General features: G+C 35.4%; 1 protein-coding gene across 10 annotated transcripts in view; it reads right to left on the bottom strand.

Moving 5' to 3' along the window:
* Nucleotides 1–2,062: 2,062 nt before the first annotated feature.
* LOC124423362 (AF4/FMR2 family member lilli-like) overlaps nt 2,063–17,929 on the bottom strand; it is a 161,485-nt gene continuing 145,618 nt past the window's right edge. For 6 of the 10 annotated variants that reach the window (XM_046960992.1, XM_046960994.1, XM_046960988.1 and 3 more), the window contains 11 exons: nt 8,559–8,613; nt 8,072–8,124; nt 7,239–7,749; nt 6,178–6,923; nt 4,968–5,880; nt 4,722–4,858; nt 4,368–4,562; nt 4,191–4,268; nt 3,982–4,078; nt 3,577–3,868; nt 2,063–3,421 (listed from right to left, as the gene is read on the bottom strand). In XM_046960992.1, coding sequence (XP_046816948.1) covers nt 3,312–3,421; nt 3,577–3,868; nt 3,982–4,078; nt 4,191–4,268; nt 4,368–4,562; nt 4,722–4,858; nt 4,968–5,880; nt 6,178–6,923; nt 7,239–7,749; nt 8,072–8,124; nt 8,559–8,613 — 3,187 coding nt within the window. In that variant the 3' untranslated portion in view covers nt 2,063–3,311. Of the gene's footprint in view, nt 3,422–3,576; nt 3,869–3,981; nt 4,079–4,190; nt 4,269–4,367; nt 4,563–4,721; nt 4,887–4,967; nt 5,881–6,177; nt 6,924–7,238; nt 7,750–8,071; nt 8,125–8,558; nt 8,614–17,929 lie in introns of those variants that run through there. The other 4 variants (XM_046960998.1, XM_046960989.1, XM_046960991.1 and 1 more) reach the window with 3 other exon arrangements.

Genomic DNA, 17,929 nt, shown 5'->3' with positions numbered 1-17,929 from the left:
CGTAACAAATGATTGGTCCAATTTTTTTTTTCTTATTTTTTTTTTTTTTTTATTTTTTTTTTATTTTTTAGACAAAAATATGAAAAAGCATTACGAACATATTTATTGTATGTCTGATTGATTGAAATATTTTCTTTTTTTTCTTTTTCTTTTTATAAACAAGCCAAAAGATAAAAAAATGGGTAAAAGTTAATAAAAAAAAAAAAAAAAAAAAAAAAAAAAAAGAAATAAGCAGCTAACAATCACTATCTTTTTCTTCTTTTTCGCCAAATCTTTCGATTGAAAGAATCGAAATTATGTTTATATATTCGAAGATACGTTCTGACTACTTATGAAAGTAAACAGTGCCAGCATAAATTATTTGATATTCATTATTTCTGTATAATATAAAAGTGTGAGTAAAATGGGAGAAGGAAATCAACGAGAACGTATTAGATTTACTATGTACGATTGATTACTATGAAATCATATAAAAGAATTGAATTCGCGAATATATCTCATTGCTCCGATATACTGTGATATTACTATTACGATATCTTTATAAAAATGAAGGAATTATATAAAAGTTCTTATAATGACGGTATCAATGTAAATGGAGAACTAGCTAAAGAGAGAAAGAGAGAGAGAGAGAGAGAGAGAGAGAGAGAGAGAGAGAGAGAAAGAGAAAGAGAGAGAAAAGAGGGGAGGATCGAGGGGTGGGCAAAAGAGGACAAAAGAAAGAAAAAAAAAAAGAAAGAAAAAAAATAGAAAAGAAAAGAAAAGAAAATAGGACATCTGAATTTTTAAGTATTATAAATAATCCGAGATAATGTTACTGAATTCTCTTTTTTTTTTTTTTTTGTTTTCTTTTTCTTTTTCTATATGTATGCGCGCGCGCTTATGTGTACGTGTATATGTGTGTATATCGTGTTATGCGAGGACGCGTCTGTATACAGATGTGTTTTATTGTTTACCAGAAGGGACCCGATTTTCGATAAGTTCTGTGGTAGCAAAAATTAGGGCGTTTTGATCTATCGAAGTCATTAACGACGATTTGATCGATCACCCTCAAGGCGGCGGCACTCACATATATCTATTTACAAAAATATACAGATGGAACAACTTACTTATCGGATATACACCTTTCTATCTTTCTCAGTTACATACATTATCGCGTAAATAAAGTTCTTCCCTTCCTTTATACGGCTCTTTGATCGGCGTTAACAACATACGCCCCCACTCTTTCCTCAACCCCCCCTAAAACCCACCCACCCACCCACCCACCCCACTCCTGCCCATGCTCGCTCCTCATCGTACTATGTATACACGTATGAACTACACTCTTTTTCATTATTCTATTAACCACTAATTACTTATTTTTCCCATAATAATTCTAAATAATGTAAACAATATGTACTGCTTGCGCTGTCGCATTATTTTTTTCATAACTATTTGTTGCGTATTAAATTACTCTCGCGTCATTTATCTACAAAGTGTGTCCATTTTCTTTAGTTTCTTTTTTTTTTTTTTTTGTTTTGTTTTTGTTGTTGTTTGTTGTTCTTGTTCTTGTTGTGTTGCTTCCCTTTACACGCTTTCGAGTTGTGTATATATACATATATATATATATGTGTGTATATATATATATACATAATATATATATATGTATATATATATACTACATAGTAGTACTACAGCCTTTGATCATATTACATCGATTCTTTTGTTTTAGTTTTCTTTTTTTTCTCCCTTTTGCCGTCTAATAATAAACTCGCATATTTCCGATCGACGAATATGCGACACGTATTATATTTATATTATTTATTTATCTTCTCTTTTATATTAATATATGTATAATAATCCGCCAGACGGATATCAGCTGTGCTTTATGTAATCTTTCCACGTTTCTCATTAAATATATTTATATGTTTATATATACATATATATATATATATATATATATATATATATATATATATATATATATACATATATATATATACATGTATATATTTATATGTATTTATAATTATTTATATATTTATATGCGTAATAAACTATATGTATATATGTATATCATTGTGTATTTTATTTTTTTTTTTTTTATTTTCTTTTTTATTTTTTTTTTTTTTCGTCGCACGCGAATCGCCGATAAGACGAGACTCATGCTTCAGGTAACGTCGGCTGTTGCGCACCGTGAAGCGAGAAAACACGGGCGCTCCTGTGGCACTTCTATTCACTTCCATTTATTGAACTTCCTCCTCATTATTTTTCTATCAAAAAAACTTCCAATCACTTTACGTGTACCTATATTTATTATCCTCATTGTTAGTTAATTCTCTCAATTCATACTCCTTTCGTCGATCTTCTCGTATCTACATGCGATAACTTACAAAAGCGGACATTTCGAAAAAATATATATAAGTTGTAACTCGTTTTCCTAGAGTTGGGCAAACACACGCGACTTTTGAATCATCGATATATATATATATATATACATATATATATATATATATATTTTTTTTTTGTTTTTTTATCTATATAGCCCACAATGATCCGCAAAAAAAAATTGACTAACATCCTGCTAAACCATTTCTTTCTTGTTTATTTTTTTTTCTTTTTTCATTTTTTTTTATTTCACCCCTTCTTTTCTCTTCCATATATGAAAAACTCTCGCCATTTCCCCTTACCAAACACACGATCATTGCCATTATTAAGGTGTTAACAAACACAACGATTCTTTTCCTTACAACAATCATTGTTTATTAACATTTTTAATAACGATGATTGTTTTAAGGACATGAACGCGCGCGTATCTTGATGAAAAAACGTTTTTGCACGATGACAGTCAATGATTTTATTATATCGTCATCGCGGGCCGAGGATTTTGTTTCGTTCCTTAAATACATTCGTATCTCTCTTCGTCTTACTTTTCTTTCTTTCTTTCTTTTTTCTCTATTTTTCTTCTTATTTTTCTTTCATTCGTTTTACTCCTTTGTTCTTTTCTAAATCTTTTCTATCTATCCATCGCACCCCGTGACCAATTGGTTTTTTTTCCTATGTTGTATCACCTTTTCCTCAACCCTTCCATCCATCCCTCCCTCCCACCCTTCCCATCCCGTTTAAAGAAAAAAAAAAAAAAAAAACGTAGATTCTATTCTTTTCCTGGCTAGAAAAAGTACATTTTTTTCCATATCGATGTTACGACGATTATATCCAGGACGTACATGTGTGTCACGTTGGATTCACGTGAACATCGTTGGATACGTTGCGATGTTTTGTGGGAGTGAGGTAATGTAGTTGGGAGTAGGTGGCCGGGGGCTGTGCCATTGTGGTCAGAGAGCTCGAAGCTTTTTTATACCAGCTTTTACGTAACGCACGAGATCGCATAACGAGCTCTTCAGTGTTAGAGGTCCCATCTTCTCGTCCAGCTCAATGAAAAAATCTATTGATAAAGAAAACGATTATTTTTAAATTGATCATCTATTTAATTACTAAAATCAATCCAAAATAATTATATAATAATAATAATAATAATAATAATAATAATAATAATAATAATAATAATAATAGAATATTGAATTTTTCAAATAGACGAACCTTTATGTTTATCTGTTACCAAAGCGTTTGCTTGATCCCAAAGATCATGACAGGTTAACAGCAAACTAAAGTAATAATTTTGTTTTGCCATGGCATTATGAACATGGAGTGGAACACTGACGTAAGGTGCTGCCTGGGGTTGACCTGAAGCAACTCCTCTATTAGCTAATTCACCACTACTGTAACCGGAACTTTGACTACCGACTGAACCAACTGAACCGGCAGGAGATGGTGTTGGAGACAAAGATGGTGTACCTTGACCTTCTGGCTGTACTGGTGTTGCTTGAGCAGGCTAAAATCAAAGATACACACACACACACACACACACACGCATATATAAAATATGTCTTTCTTCTTGTAATATAATTGTTATGAAAGTTTTAATAGACATTGATATTCGCTTACCTTTTGATGATATTCATTAAGGATCTTTTGATATTCTTTCACTTCGTGTTTGAGCATTTTAAACATTTTCAGATATAAAAGGGATTGGCACCAGAGGCTGAAAATAATAAAATTTTGAAATTGAAAATATTGTACAGCGTGCATGTACGTAATAATCATCGACGGCTGGAGAAGGTAGAAAAAAAAAGTCTCAAGTGAATGGTACTCACCTCAGTACCGCCAATTTGTTATTTATACTGCTTTCCGGAGAGTTATTTTGTTGACTCTTGAACTTTGATGAAATATATCTGAAATGAAGATATAGAGAAAATCGTAGATATCGCTTTAATTAACCAAGCACTTACTTCTCTTCGTAAGAGTTTGTAGTTAATTAAAGATCTACTCACTTTATAAGACTTAGAGTGTCCCTATACATCGTGAACGACGCCCGTTCTGTAAGAGGGTCAGACTCCATGGCGTTGCCAGTAAGCAAAAAATATAAAACGGCCTCCAAGTATAACATACCTTGTGCCGTGAGTTCGCACTCCTCGTCAGCGCTATGTTTCAGCCGTTTTGCTTCCGTCAGGTACTGATTCTGGTCCCTGCACGATGTAAAATAGAACATTTTTACTCATTAAGCACGAATATATTCCGTGGACACGTTATATTCTTAACGGTGAGAAAAATAAGATAAAGTGATTAAAAAAAAAAAAAAAAGAAAAGAAAAAAGAAAGAAAAAAAATTGATACTAATTAATGTACCTGTCCTGGTCTTCCAACACCTCGTTTTGCGCGTGAAAATACGAATAGTAGATACGTTGTGGCGGGGGTGGGGGTGGTAACAAATTTGTATCATTTTTTTCTTCCCGCTCGTGATTTGTAGGCTGTACGTCATTTTGCTGGTCGATAATAAAATTAATGAAAAAACTACGTTATTAATTTATTAATTATTGTTTTCATCATATATACAATACATAAATGTCAAATTATTCAAGGCATAAGTCTTACCTGAACCGAAGACGGTCTAGGCGTGGTCGTTTCAGATTCGGCGTGCTTCCTTTTCCTCCTTTTCTCTTTGTGCTCGGCACTGCTGCCTTTCGACTTTAAATCCGTAGAACAAACAGTACTTAAACTAGAAACTGAACTGCAGCTGGTATTCCGTTTCCTCTTTGTTACGTTAGAACTCGTGGCACTAGAACTACCAGCACCGGCACTACCACCAGCACTGTGAATGCCACTACCAGTGCAGTTTTTTGAGTCCGAAGAACGAGTGTCATTTTTTACGAGGTTAGAACGACTTTTCTTTTCACTTTGGTCCAATGTATTATTATCGCCATGAGTCCTCCTAACGTCCGATGAACGTTGCTGAACCGGCGATGCATCGATTATCTCACCTTCCTCTGGAGTTGGTGGTCTTGGTACTTGAGCGTGTATGCTCGAAGATTGTCTGGAGGATGGCCTGGTATCCGGAAGTTCTGTCCGTTGCCTGAGTTCCTGTCCTCTCGACATTTGCGATAAATGGGCTATCCTACTAAGGTCTATCTTGCACATTAAACTGGGCACACCATTTTTATAGGTTAACGGAGGTATTGTTTGAGCGTTCGAAGATTGCGATAGCGGTCTTTTGTACGGACTTTCACTACCATTTGGTGTATTGGCCGAGGATGTATACTCCTGAACATAAATACCGCACTTTCCACCACCCTTGCCACCTTTTCCACCCTTGCCACCACCTTTCGCACCTCCTTTGGATATAGAAAACAATTTTCGCAAGGTATCGCTCTTTTTCTTATCCTGAACATTGCCGGCATCGTCTTCTTGCAATTTCGGAGTTGGACTATTGTCGCTATCAGAATTGTCCGGTGAAGTTGTCCTCGTTGGTGGTATTCGCGGTCTAGGTGGAACTCTATACATGTGAACGCTCGTTTGTACAGACGACAATATAATTAACTTCAAATAAAATTAAATATAATAATATTGTATTTTATTTGTAATGTAAACCCGGTCCAACTGAGCATTTAGAAAAAGGTTCAAAAGGAGAGTTATTATTAAAGGAAGGGAAAAAAAAAGGAAAAAAAAAAAAAAAAAAAAAAGTAATACGACATAAATATAATAATATTAAAAAAAGAATGAACAAGTAAAAGAACGTAGAAACGTGTTTACTCAGTTTCCAAGATATGAATTAAAATTTTATTCATTTAAATAAAAAGATCCTTACCTGGCCACTTGAATGCGATTCCTCGTAGCAACTTCAGATTCGCTGTCAGAATCGGAACCGCCATTGACATTTGTTATTCTTGATCTTGGCCTTCTTGGTTTCGCCTTGGTCGGACTCTTCTTCTTATCTTGCTTCTTGGGGGAATCCGCGAGTTTACTACGTTGTTTAACAGAAGTTCTTCTCCAACGACCTGTCTCACCCTCGGACCCGCTGTTCTTCCCATTTGATGGACTTTCGTCCTCGCTAGATGATATGCTCAATCTTGATCTTCTTTTTTCAGTTATACCTGTTATAGCTGGTGTAACTGATGCGGCTGGTTTATCGCTATCTGAATCAGTTGATGCATCCCGCGACCTTATGTCACTTGCATCATCGCTAGTTGGCACAATCGCTTTCGATATCGATCTCTTTTTTTTATTAACTGGCCGTGTCCTACTACGCGATTTAGTACTTTTTGTATTTTCATCTGACGTTCTACGATCACGCTTTGGACTTTTCGCCGATTTTCTCGGTCGACCACGTTTCCTTGTGTCCGCTACTTTTGGTTTCTCTATCTCTAAATGACTTTCTTCAACAGTCTGACCTTTTTCTTGATCTGAATGATGACTGCTGTCACTTAGTAAACTCATCATCGTCGGATTATGAGTTCTTTTTAAAGCCTCATCTAAATGCCAATCGTGAGACTTTTCTCTGTGTACTCTTATCTCCGACGGTTCTTCTGGTGTACCCTCCGGTCTGATTTCATCCTGAAAAATAAAAAGAGAGAAAAAAAAAACGTATATCGAGAAAATCATCCCTTTTCAGGATTTTTTATTCCATCGGAAATTATCAAAAGGACTCATCAAAATGATTATTTTGATTGAAAAGAGAAACTCGACGAGACTTTCCATTTCATTCGATGAAAGTTTTCCAAACGATCGGATCATACCAATGAGTCGGCTAAGTTCAAAGTTCTAAATGGATCGTGTTCAAAGATTACGCAAGTTGGAAACAACCGATTTGGTCTTCGAACGAATTCTTTACAAAGTCTCGCGAGATAAAGATCGAAATAGTTACAATACCTGAGCCATAGTCTTTATTTCTGAATTTTGATCACCCGGTGGCACGGAAGACTTGCTAAAGAAGGAACTTAAATTCCATCTTGGTTTAGATTCTTCAACCTCAGGCGGTGGTTCTTCAACTACTCCAGGAGAGACAGAGGGAGGTGTTGAAGGTCCCTTCGCAATTGGTTGAACGTTCTCATCATCAGAATCATCGCTGCTATCGCTCCCAGAATCTGAACCAGAGTCCGAGCTAGAACTCGCACTTCCGGAACTTTGTGGGGCTTGTCCGGGAGGACTTGGCGGCCGATGATGAGTTGACGTATTAGGTGAATCTTTAGTTCTCAATGGACTAACCAATGTTGGCGACGTAACTTTTTCCGGTGTTAATTGTTTTAACGGCGGGGATGGTCGAGGTAAACTCAAAGGCCTCGAAGGTGATAGCGATCCCACCGGTGATATTGGCATTGGAGACATAGGTGCAATAGTGGCAGATCCCGGTACCATGGTTGACATTAATGGGGTTGGTAGACTGTAAGAAGAATAATTTAAATATTCACAATGTTCTGAATGAATCAATGTTTCAATTATTAAACATTTCTATCGTTCACTGCCATCAGGACTCATTAATATTTACAAAATTTCTATTAGCGAAACTCATTTATAAAATTTTTATTATAATACTATATGTGATTCATTATTAAAATAATTACTTTATTACACAATGAAGACATGAAGTTATAATATGTTTATAAAACTTAACAGTGAATCCTTTTGTTTAGTCATATTTCAAAGTGATGCATATATACACACATATATATATATATATATATATATATATATATAAAACTTACCTAACAGAAACGTTTGGACTTCTGTTACCTCTAATGGGTCTAGGTAAAGTGTTCTGTAAAAACAAATTAATCGAATGTTATCATATGAACAAAAATAGTAGATTGGTACAATCGTGATACGAATTTGAAGCGAAATAAGATGAACGTAACTTACTGTATCATCGATTGAAAGTAGGCGGTCGTACCAACCTGCGGAAGTATTCTTGGGAAAACGACAAAATGGTAGAAGTGAATCGCGAGAGAGAAATATTACGATGAGAAAGGAGAAAGGAAACTAAAATTCTAGTGTGATTTTTTTTTTAAACGCGGGAAGCTACTACCACTATTACCATCATTACTACCTGTTGTACATCGATTCCTAAAACCGTGTTAATTCCTTTCACCCCCCCCCTCCCCTTCCCCCTCCCTCCTTACTTTCTCGTTTGATTGATGCAATGATTTAAAGCGAATAAGATAAAATCGTAAATATAATCTATTGTTCATTTACCTTATTTGTTTCATCCTCGCTATCCTCTGATAGGCTTAAATCTCTTTCCAGATCACTGTAATCAGAAAATGATATAAAGGAATTAAATATATTAAATATATTAAATATATTAAATATATTAAATAAATTAAGTAAATTAATTTAAAAGTCATAAGTGCATTTCAATCATACAATAGTTTTTTTTATTTGCCGATCGATCCTTCATCCGAACGAGAAGAAGAAAGATGGGAAGGAGAGAGAGAGAGAGAGAGAATGAGAAAAAAGATATTGTAAAGGGTACTATATTTGATCGGAAAAATCGAAGAACTGAAGGCACGTTAAAACGATGACGCTGCTGTAGACACGATCAAATACGGCACGAACACAACGACGAGAAAAAGAGAGAGAGAGAGAGAGAAAGAGAGAGAGAGACACTCGAGCTAGTCGATCGTTCATTGTTTCCTTAAGTGCCTGTTTTACGCATTCTCCTCAACTACTTTGTCTCTTCTCATAGCACCATCGATATTTCTTCCCTCCTTTCTCTTTCTCTCTTTCTCATTCTCTCTTTCTCTCACACACACTCTCTCTTTCTCTCTTTCTCCCCCTATTACCACCCTATACACGTTAGTCTTTCGACTAAACGGCTCCTCTCGAATGTGTTAGAAATCTCGTGAGTTGGCACCTTCAAAGAGAGGAGACAACACATTCCTACTTCTCTTAGCGGGATCAACGATACACGATGCTACGAGATAAAAATAAACGTCGAATGGACTTCGAACAGAAAAAGTTCAAAGAGTTGGAAAAGATAAAAAAAGAAATAATTGGGATGGTTCCTTTCACCCTTGATCGCATTGGAAAACGTATCGCGAGTACGAAGTATGCCGAGTGAGTAAATGCGTGTATATGAGTCTGTGTATGTGTGTGTATGAGAGAGAGAAAGGGAGGGAAAGAAGAGAGAGAGAGAGAGAAAAAGAGAATGAGAGAGAGAGAGAGAGAGAAAGAGAAAGAGAGAGAGACGTATAGAAAGTTAGAGAGGATATAGAAAGGTAGAAGAGGAAGGAAAAGAGAGAGAGAGAGAGAGAGAGAGACGAAATATACGTAGAGCACCGAACACGGAGATAAACCGTGTGAGGCCATCGACCCTAAACGCTCTGTCCTGCGTCCTCGAGTGGATGTGACCGAGCGTGTGCTGTGAGTCCTGCCTAGCTTCGCCCTTCTAACAGATCCTCCTCCTCCTCCTCCACCTCCTCATCCTCTTCCTCCGCTCTACGAACGTTTCAATATTCTTTGTTCCACGAAATGATGAGATAAAAAGAAAATAATAATAATAGAGAGAAAAAAAAAAAGAAAGAAAAGATAACAAACAAACGAAAAAAAGAAAGAAAGAAGAAAAGATCTGAAAGTTCTACTTCTAAATTCCATAAGAAAGTATGAAGTAGCAATCTAACGTTGTCTTTTTTTTTCTTCTTCTTCTTCCTTTTTTTTTTTTTATTATTTTTTCTTCTTCAACCAATATAGATTTTTACTTTTTCAAAAAAACAACCAACTGTATTTTCAATGAACACACATGGTTAAACGTGCGTCTATGTGTATGTTTTAAGCCGTAAGGATCATAGTAACTGGTCAGACAATCTAATTCTAGATCGCACGGAAGCAAAAGGCGAGTCCGACTAGGCTATAGAACCTTGGAGTGGCTACGCCGATCGCCGTGAATCCGCTAAATCGATCCTCTCGAGCCACAGGACGGAGTTTAACGATCGCTTCTCCGGAACGCTAGAAATACTCGTCGGAGTATCCGTGGGAACGTTTTGGATGGCGGATACGAGAGCGCGTTTCTCTCGTCAGAAATCGTATTCTGTAGTTATCGTTAATACAAAAACAAATACATATATACATACACACATACATACATATATACATATATATATATATATATATATATAGAGAGAGAGAGAGAGAGAGAGAAAGAGAAAATCCAATTCATGATAGAAATGTAATCGTTTTGTGATTTTAAAGAAAATTCGAATACTCTCCTCACTATGGAATGATAACTATTTGTTTCTCGTACTCGTGTTATCGAGAGGAGAGAGAGAGAGAGAGAGAGAGAGAGCGACTCGCTAAGGATAGTAAAAAAATTTCTGTCACGCAAGAGTTATTCACGGTAATTTCCAGAAAAACGGTACTCTCTAATCTCGAAGTCGAATCTGTTTCCCTCTGTCACCGCAAAGGTATAACTCACTTCGTCATTCTAGAGGAAGGAAGAGAACCTGTTTGCGAGTATTCCCTCTCTCTCTCTCTCTCTCTCTCTCTCTTTCTCTCACACTCACACACACACACATACACACTCTCTCTCTCTCTCTCTCTCTTTCTCTCTCTCTTTATCTCTCGTCTTTTCATTCCACCTTGCCCTCGCGTGATCCTCCACTTTACCTCACAACGGAACCCTCCTCAAAAGCGAGAAGGTCCGCCGCGCGAGTTGGTAAACGCGTTAGATGCTCGTAGAGACGCATCAAATAAACAAGCCCCATGAAAATGTATGTGCAAGTTCTTCGCCATGAAAAGCAAAGGGGACATAGGTATAATTCTTATTGTAGCAAGAACGTCGCGTTGCGTTTCTACGAGTACGTAACGAGAGGTGTCACGCACACGCATACCTACATGTATTATATATATATATATATATGTGTGTGTGTGTGTGTGTGTACACACCTATAGACACGTGTTACGTACAACGGTTTATCGGTATCGCCAATGAGTCCATTAATTTTCTTTCTTTGTAGCACGAAGAAAAAAAAAATAATGGGAGGGGACAGAAGAAAGAAAAAAGAAAAAAAAAAGAAACAAGTTAACACGGTAGCTACGAAATTATTATACTGGAGAAAGGTTAAAAGGGTCCTCCTTGTTCGGTGATGATCGACCATAGAAAAAAAAAAAAAAAAAAAAAAAAAAACTAAAAGGATTAGAATGACTATAGAGTTAGAGTGAAAGATAGAGATGCTAAGCTATCGAATCAAAAGAGAGAAGGGGGGAGGAGGGAGAGAGAGAATTTTTGGAAAAACGATCCGTCTCTATTCGCAATGTAACTGAATGAACTATCTCGTATTTCACATGTTATAACTCATTTACATCAATAGATCCTGTCTATCTGTCTGTCTGTCTGTCTGTCTCTCTCTCTCTCTCTCTCTCTCTCTCTCTCTCTCTCTCTCTCTCTATTTTGGTATTCTATTCACTTAATCGTAACATATGCTAACCAATTTTCGTTAATGTTTAATTGAAATTCACCGGTCAAAATTGTTGAAAACAATCGACATTTCAAAAAAGAAAAAAATAAAAAACGTTCCCAGGACGGAGATTAAAAATGGTAGATTTTAACGACGTACGAAGAGAGAGAAAGAGATAAAGAGAGAAAGAGAGAGAGAGAGAGAGAAAAAAAGAGAGAAGGAAAATGTAGAAAAAAAGGAGCAAGCTTCGATATCAGCGCAGTAATAGAGAGAGCTCCATCGTCGAATCCATTTCCGCTCGAAACTCCATTTCATCGAGCACGTTCGAGGCCCTTCTGCTTCGAGGCGACCCTCGGTTCTCCCTCGTTTTTGTTTTTCTTTTTTTTTCTGTTTTTTTTTTTTTCTCTTTTTTTTCCAGTTCGTAAAAAGAAGACGCGCTATTTCCCCGGAGAAAACGAGAGAGAGAGAGAGAGAGGGGGGGGGGGTTAGAGAGAAAGAGAGTGTTGAAAGTAAAAATTATGAGGGAGCTCTCATAAATTTTACTATGTTTTCATTTTAATGAAACGAACGAATTAACAAGCGAGTTAACGAACGATCATAAAGAAAAATCAAAAGTTTCGATGGACAATCAAAATCATCTCTCGATTATATCAATGCAATCGTATCCGATTAATATTAGATACGTATAATGAATAATCGAGAAAATCGAATTGTGAATTATAAATGTAATACAGTTTTTTTTTTCTTTTCCTTTTTTCTTCTTCTTCTTCCTCTTTTTTTTTGCTTTGTTTTTTTTTTGTTTTCTTTTCTTTTCTCTTTTTTTTTTTTTTTGTTATTTCCTTCCTCTAAAAATCAACCAAAATCCTGAATTATTTGCCTAACAGCTGGCTTAAGGACTAAAACTATTTGTACGTAGTAAAAGGGCAAAAGTTTCTTCACTTTCTCGGTCTCTTTCTATTTAACGAACGAAAGCAAGTTCTCTTAGTCATTAAAGAGATATACGAAGGAGAATATGGTGAGGAGGAGGAGGAGGAGGAGGAGGAGGAGGAAGAGGAGGAGGAGAAAGATAAGGAGGAAGGAGGAAAGGAGAGAAGGTGCCAAGGTAAGAGAGTTTGATTGTAGAAGAGGAGTGAGTAAGTGGCATGAGAGAAAGAGAGATGGAAGATGCAAAATTCTACTAGACAGTCTACCGAATAACTATCAAACTTTATTACTATGTAGATATTAACTTCCCCCCCCCCTCTTCTCAAACTTTTCATCTCTTCTGTTTATTCATCTATCTATATAACTATCTATCTATCTATCTATCTATCTATCTATCTATCTTTCTGCCTGCCTATCTACCTATTTATTTATTTATTTATTTCTTTTCATTTCATTTCATTTCATTTCATTTCATTTTGTTTTGCTTTTGTTTCATACTATTATCTACCATTCACGAATCTTCTTTTTTTTTTTTATCTACTCTTTGACTCTTTACATTTTGTCTATCCCCTTATTTCTCTACTCGGTTTCCTCCATTCTGCTTTATTCGCCATCTGTGCTGAAGCTCGTACGCATGAAAATGTGCAGTCTCGATGGAATGATACGAAGGTAGACGACGACGCGCGCACACACATGCATACACATACACACACACACGTACACCCACACATACACGTACAAATAATACATAGAAACGTAAGTACGTAGAGTAACATAGAGAAAGAGTTTTGCTTTGGTGTGAGGAAGCGCCGCAGCTACGAACGTTCGTAATAATTTCACTTCTGCCCATGTCGAGAGAAAGAGAGAGAGAGAGAGAGAGAGAGAGAAAAGGATGGGAAAGAAGGGGAGAACAATTTTGCATGCATGCCGGTGCGTAGAAAGGGTGAAAACGGCTGGAAACAGAACCGGCAGGAAGAAACGAGCTATCGTTGTCACTAAATCCATGAAGAGATAACCGTATGGAATTTTTATGAATTCGTATAACAACAAGGCGATTATCAAAGATTACACTCTTACTCTTACGAAAAGTATTCTTTCCTATTTCTTTTTTCAACTCGTGAGAATAAAATGAGAAAGAGAGAAAGAAAAAGAAATAAAGAAAAAAAAAAAAAACAAAAAAAAAAAAAAAAAGAAAAAAATTATGTACATCCGTATATGTTATGTAGTACAATTTCGAAGGTGATAGACATAACAATCTTTTCTTTTCTCTCTTTTTCACCTCGATCACATATCTTTTTTATCCTCGCTGTCCAAAACCTGCCATCCTATATTCATTCATTCATTCATTCGTTCATTCATTCATTCATTCATTCATTCATTCATTCATATATTCGTTCGTTCATTCATTCATTCATTCATTCATTCATTCATTCATTCATTCGTAGATTATTATTTCTAATATGATTAATATACAATTACGCTTTAAACTTTCTGAATCCTTTAATAGATTTATTTTTCATTCTCCTTATTCTTCTTCTTTTTCTCTCCTTTTTTCCTCTCCTCTCTTTTATCTTTCTGTACCTTCAAATGTCTCTTGCCCGATTCACGTCTGTTTTTTATAATTAGGATAGATCTAGTCACTGTGGGAGGAATGATATCGGTTGAAAAGTAGCTACTTCATCGTCAAGAAAAAGGAGGTGTGAAAGGGTGAGAATGCGGGGGAAGGGGTGACAATGGGACCTGGAAAGAGAAGGAGAAGAAAGGAAGGAAATCGTTGAAAGGATAAAGAAGAGTAAAAAAAAAAAAAAGAAAAAAAGAAGTTGTCGGTAAACATGTGATCTGACGAGAGAAGAAGAAGGAAAGAAGGAGAAAAAAGAAAAAAATAAAAAAGGAGATACAGATTTTCATTTCCCTCGATGTTAACTTCGAATTTGATTTCATGAACGGCATTAATTACACGAACGTAAATTCTCATAGGCAATAATAGTAACGATAACAGGTGGAAAATTTAACCGCTATGAATGCGAATAGAATTTCTTATTTCTCTTTGTTGGAAAAACATCAGGATTTGAGCGTACAAATGCAATTTGAATAAAAACTACAACGAAACAGACTTGAACCGAGTCAAAGGAAAGAAGGATCGTTGTACTCTTTGATGAAAACGATATAATCTCTCTCTCTCTCTCTCTCTCTCTCTCTCTCTCTCTCTCTCTCTCTCTCTCTCATTCTTCCGTTTGCACATATTCATTTCAAGGAAAAAAGAGAAATAAAAAGATAGGAATAGCATTACGAAAGAACTTTTTATATAATTCATGCGAGTATCTAATTAACAAATCTTATATCACGATCATAAAATACTATGAATAATTTAATTGATCCCGAGGTATCTCACGCGCAGGAGATATAGAAAGAGAAAATGAAAGAGAGAGAGAGAGAGAGCGAGAGAGAGAGAGAGAGAGAGAGAAAGGGGGCAGGGGTGGGGGGAAAGAAATAGAGTTACGAAAAAAAAACGATGTAAATCGATTTGCTCATAATTTCTTTGTTTTCTTTTTTTCTTTTCTTGTCTTTTTCTTTCCATTCCTTTAATACTTTATCGTCGACGAACACACGTTTCGTTATCTCAATGTAAGATGCTAGGATTTTATTGGCCCGTTGACGCGACACTTAATTTAGTCCGCCACGAAGAGAACAACGAAGATGTGCCAAAATAGATACGACTTCGAATCGTACGTCTAAATTCCTCCTCTTCTTTCATTCTTCTTAGTATCGATACTCTATACGTGTGTGATTGTATACATATATGTATGTGTATTTATTTGTATATATATATATATATATATACACACATATATATGTGTGTATGTGTATATGTGTGTGTGTTTTACCGTCATGCAACGATGTTAAAAAAGACGACTATGGACCAATCACGAACTGGCAATATCCGTAACGAAAACGCCTCGGATCGTGTACTCTCGACTATTCATAGATATGTATGTGCGGCAAATCGTTTACGATCGTTTATTGCTTTTGCAGGCAATGCTTTTCCACCGTGCCATATGTAGTTTCGTCGAAAAATAGATAGAAAACGAGAGAGAGAGAGGGAAAGAGAGAGAGAGAGAGAGAGAGAAAGAGAATGAAAATACGATAGCCACCGGCTGGAACAGTAATTAAAATTATCCAACGGAGATCGAAATTATCCCGCTGTATTACCGATATATAAATAAGTAGAAAAATGAAATAAACAGTATGATTGAAAAATAAAAAAAAAAAAAGAGTAAAAGAAAAAAAGAGAGAGAGAGAGAAGACGAAGAGAGGGGGAAAAGAAAAACGTTTGTCATCACGAATAGAAAAATATAATATCTGTTTGTAAAAACGAGAAATGGTTGTGGAATGAAACCTCGGATGGGAAACGCGTAACGAGACTCCACTAATCACTGGTACGTCGATGTAGGTCGGTTCTATTAAACTCAAGCGAAAAACGGGTTAAGAGCGAGTAAACGGCATTACGTTACGGATGAGGAAAAGGGAGAGACCAAGAGAAACGGTCTATGATCGGTGGTTGGTTAAAGACTTGATTAACATCGTGGAGATTCGAATACGTACGGAGAGAAACGAAACGAAATAAATGGATTGGAAGTGTGTTACATAGTGAGAAAGCGAGAGATAGATAGATAGATAGATAGATAGATGGATAGAGAAAGAGAGAGAGAGAGAGAGAGAGATAACAAGAAGGATACGATTTGTTTAAAAGAAAAACCTTTTTGATTTGTTTCTTCAATTTTTGATTATATAGGACAAAGCTATCGGAAATATGTTTGAAATGACATAAAGAATCTCATGTTTCGAACGAGTTACAAAAAAAAAAAAAAAAACAAAAAAAAAGAAGAAAGGAAAAATAAAATAAAAAAACAATAAGAATACAAAAAAAAAAGAAAAATACAAAAAAGAAAAAAAAACAAAAAAAAAAAAAAAAGAAAAACGATCGCGCCCACAGGCGGTTTAAAAGTATATTTAAAAAGAAAAGAAAAAAAAAATATCAAAGCTATAAAAATTAATTTCCATGATTATTATACGTGGCAATCGTCGGCCCGTTATTTCATTTTTACATATATATTTGAATTAATTTCATCGAGTGATCAAATAATGAATAAAATTATATATATATATATATATATATATATATATATATATATATATATATATATATATATATGAGACTCGAGTATCAATATTGAAGAGGTCGCGAATTGATAGTACATAATTCGGACTAATTTTACACGGTGAGACTTATTACATACGAGAAAGACTAATGATTGTGTCCCATTTTCTTCTCTTTCTCTCTCTCTCTCTCTCTCTCTCTCTCCTCTTTCTCATTTCACGAGAAAGGAAAATTCAATTTCATGAAAATTAATTAGACTCGAAAGTTTTGCTCGATTCGGTAATCGAAATACATCGATAGAACTTCGTTCAAAATTCTACTACGTTCGGTTCTAACTCGGTCGTAACGTCATTAACTAACAGGAAAAAAATGGAAAAAAAAAGAAAGAAAAAAAAAAAAAAGAATAAAATAGTAGATAAGAATGGCAAAAATTGCACAATAATTAATCCTACTCAACGTTCTATCGTCGTATACAAAGTACTTCGTTGAACAGTACCCCACTAATGATAACGTCTTTGCGATAAATAAATGTGAAAAAGAGAATGAGGAAGAGAAAGAGAGGAAGAAAGAGAGAGAGAGAGAGAAAAAGAGAAAAAAAAAGAGAGAGAGAGAGAGAAGAATTAAAAACAAAAAAGGAACTGAGAGATTTTTATCGTTTTATCGTGGCTTGTGGCGGACAAATTGGCGAAACCGAAACACCTTATCATTAAGCTTAAGGCAATTCGACCTATGTATGCGTATATATATATATATATATATGTATGTGCATATATATATATATATATGCACATACGTATATATGCATGTATAATATTTATATATGTATTTACGTTATCAGAATCGAACAAGGTCGCGTGCTGCTTACTCGATAATAATTAGCAAGTTCCTTTTTTCTCTCTCTCTCTCTCTCTCTCTCTCTCTCTCTCTCTCTCTCTCTTTCCCTCTATTTTATACTACATTATACCAATTTTTTTCTTTTTTTTACTTCTTCTTTCTTCTCTAACACTTAATTTGTACGTATAATGGACTTGACTTTATATTCTACAGTAAATTTTATTCTCTCTCTCTCTCTCTCTCTCTCTCTCTCT

Source organism: Vespa crabro, chromosome 4 (genome assembly GCF_910589235.1).
Source record: "Vespa crabro chromosome 4, iyVesCrab1.2, whole genome shotgun sequence".
NCBI lineage: Eukaryota > Metazoa > Arthropoda > Insecta > Hymenoptera > Vespidae > Vespa > Vespa crabro.
Note: the sequence above shows the minus strand (reverse complement) of the source record. Positions and strands in the feature narration are given on the sequence as shown.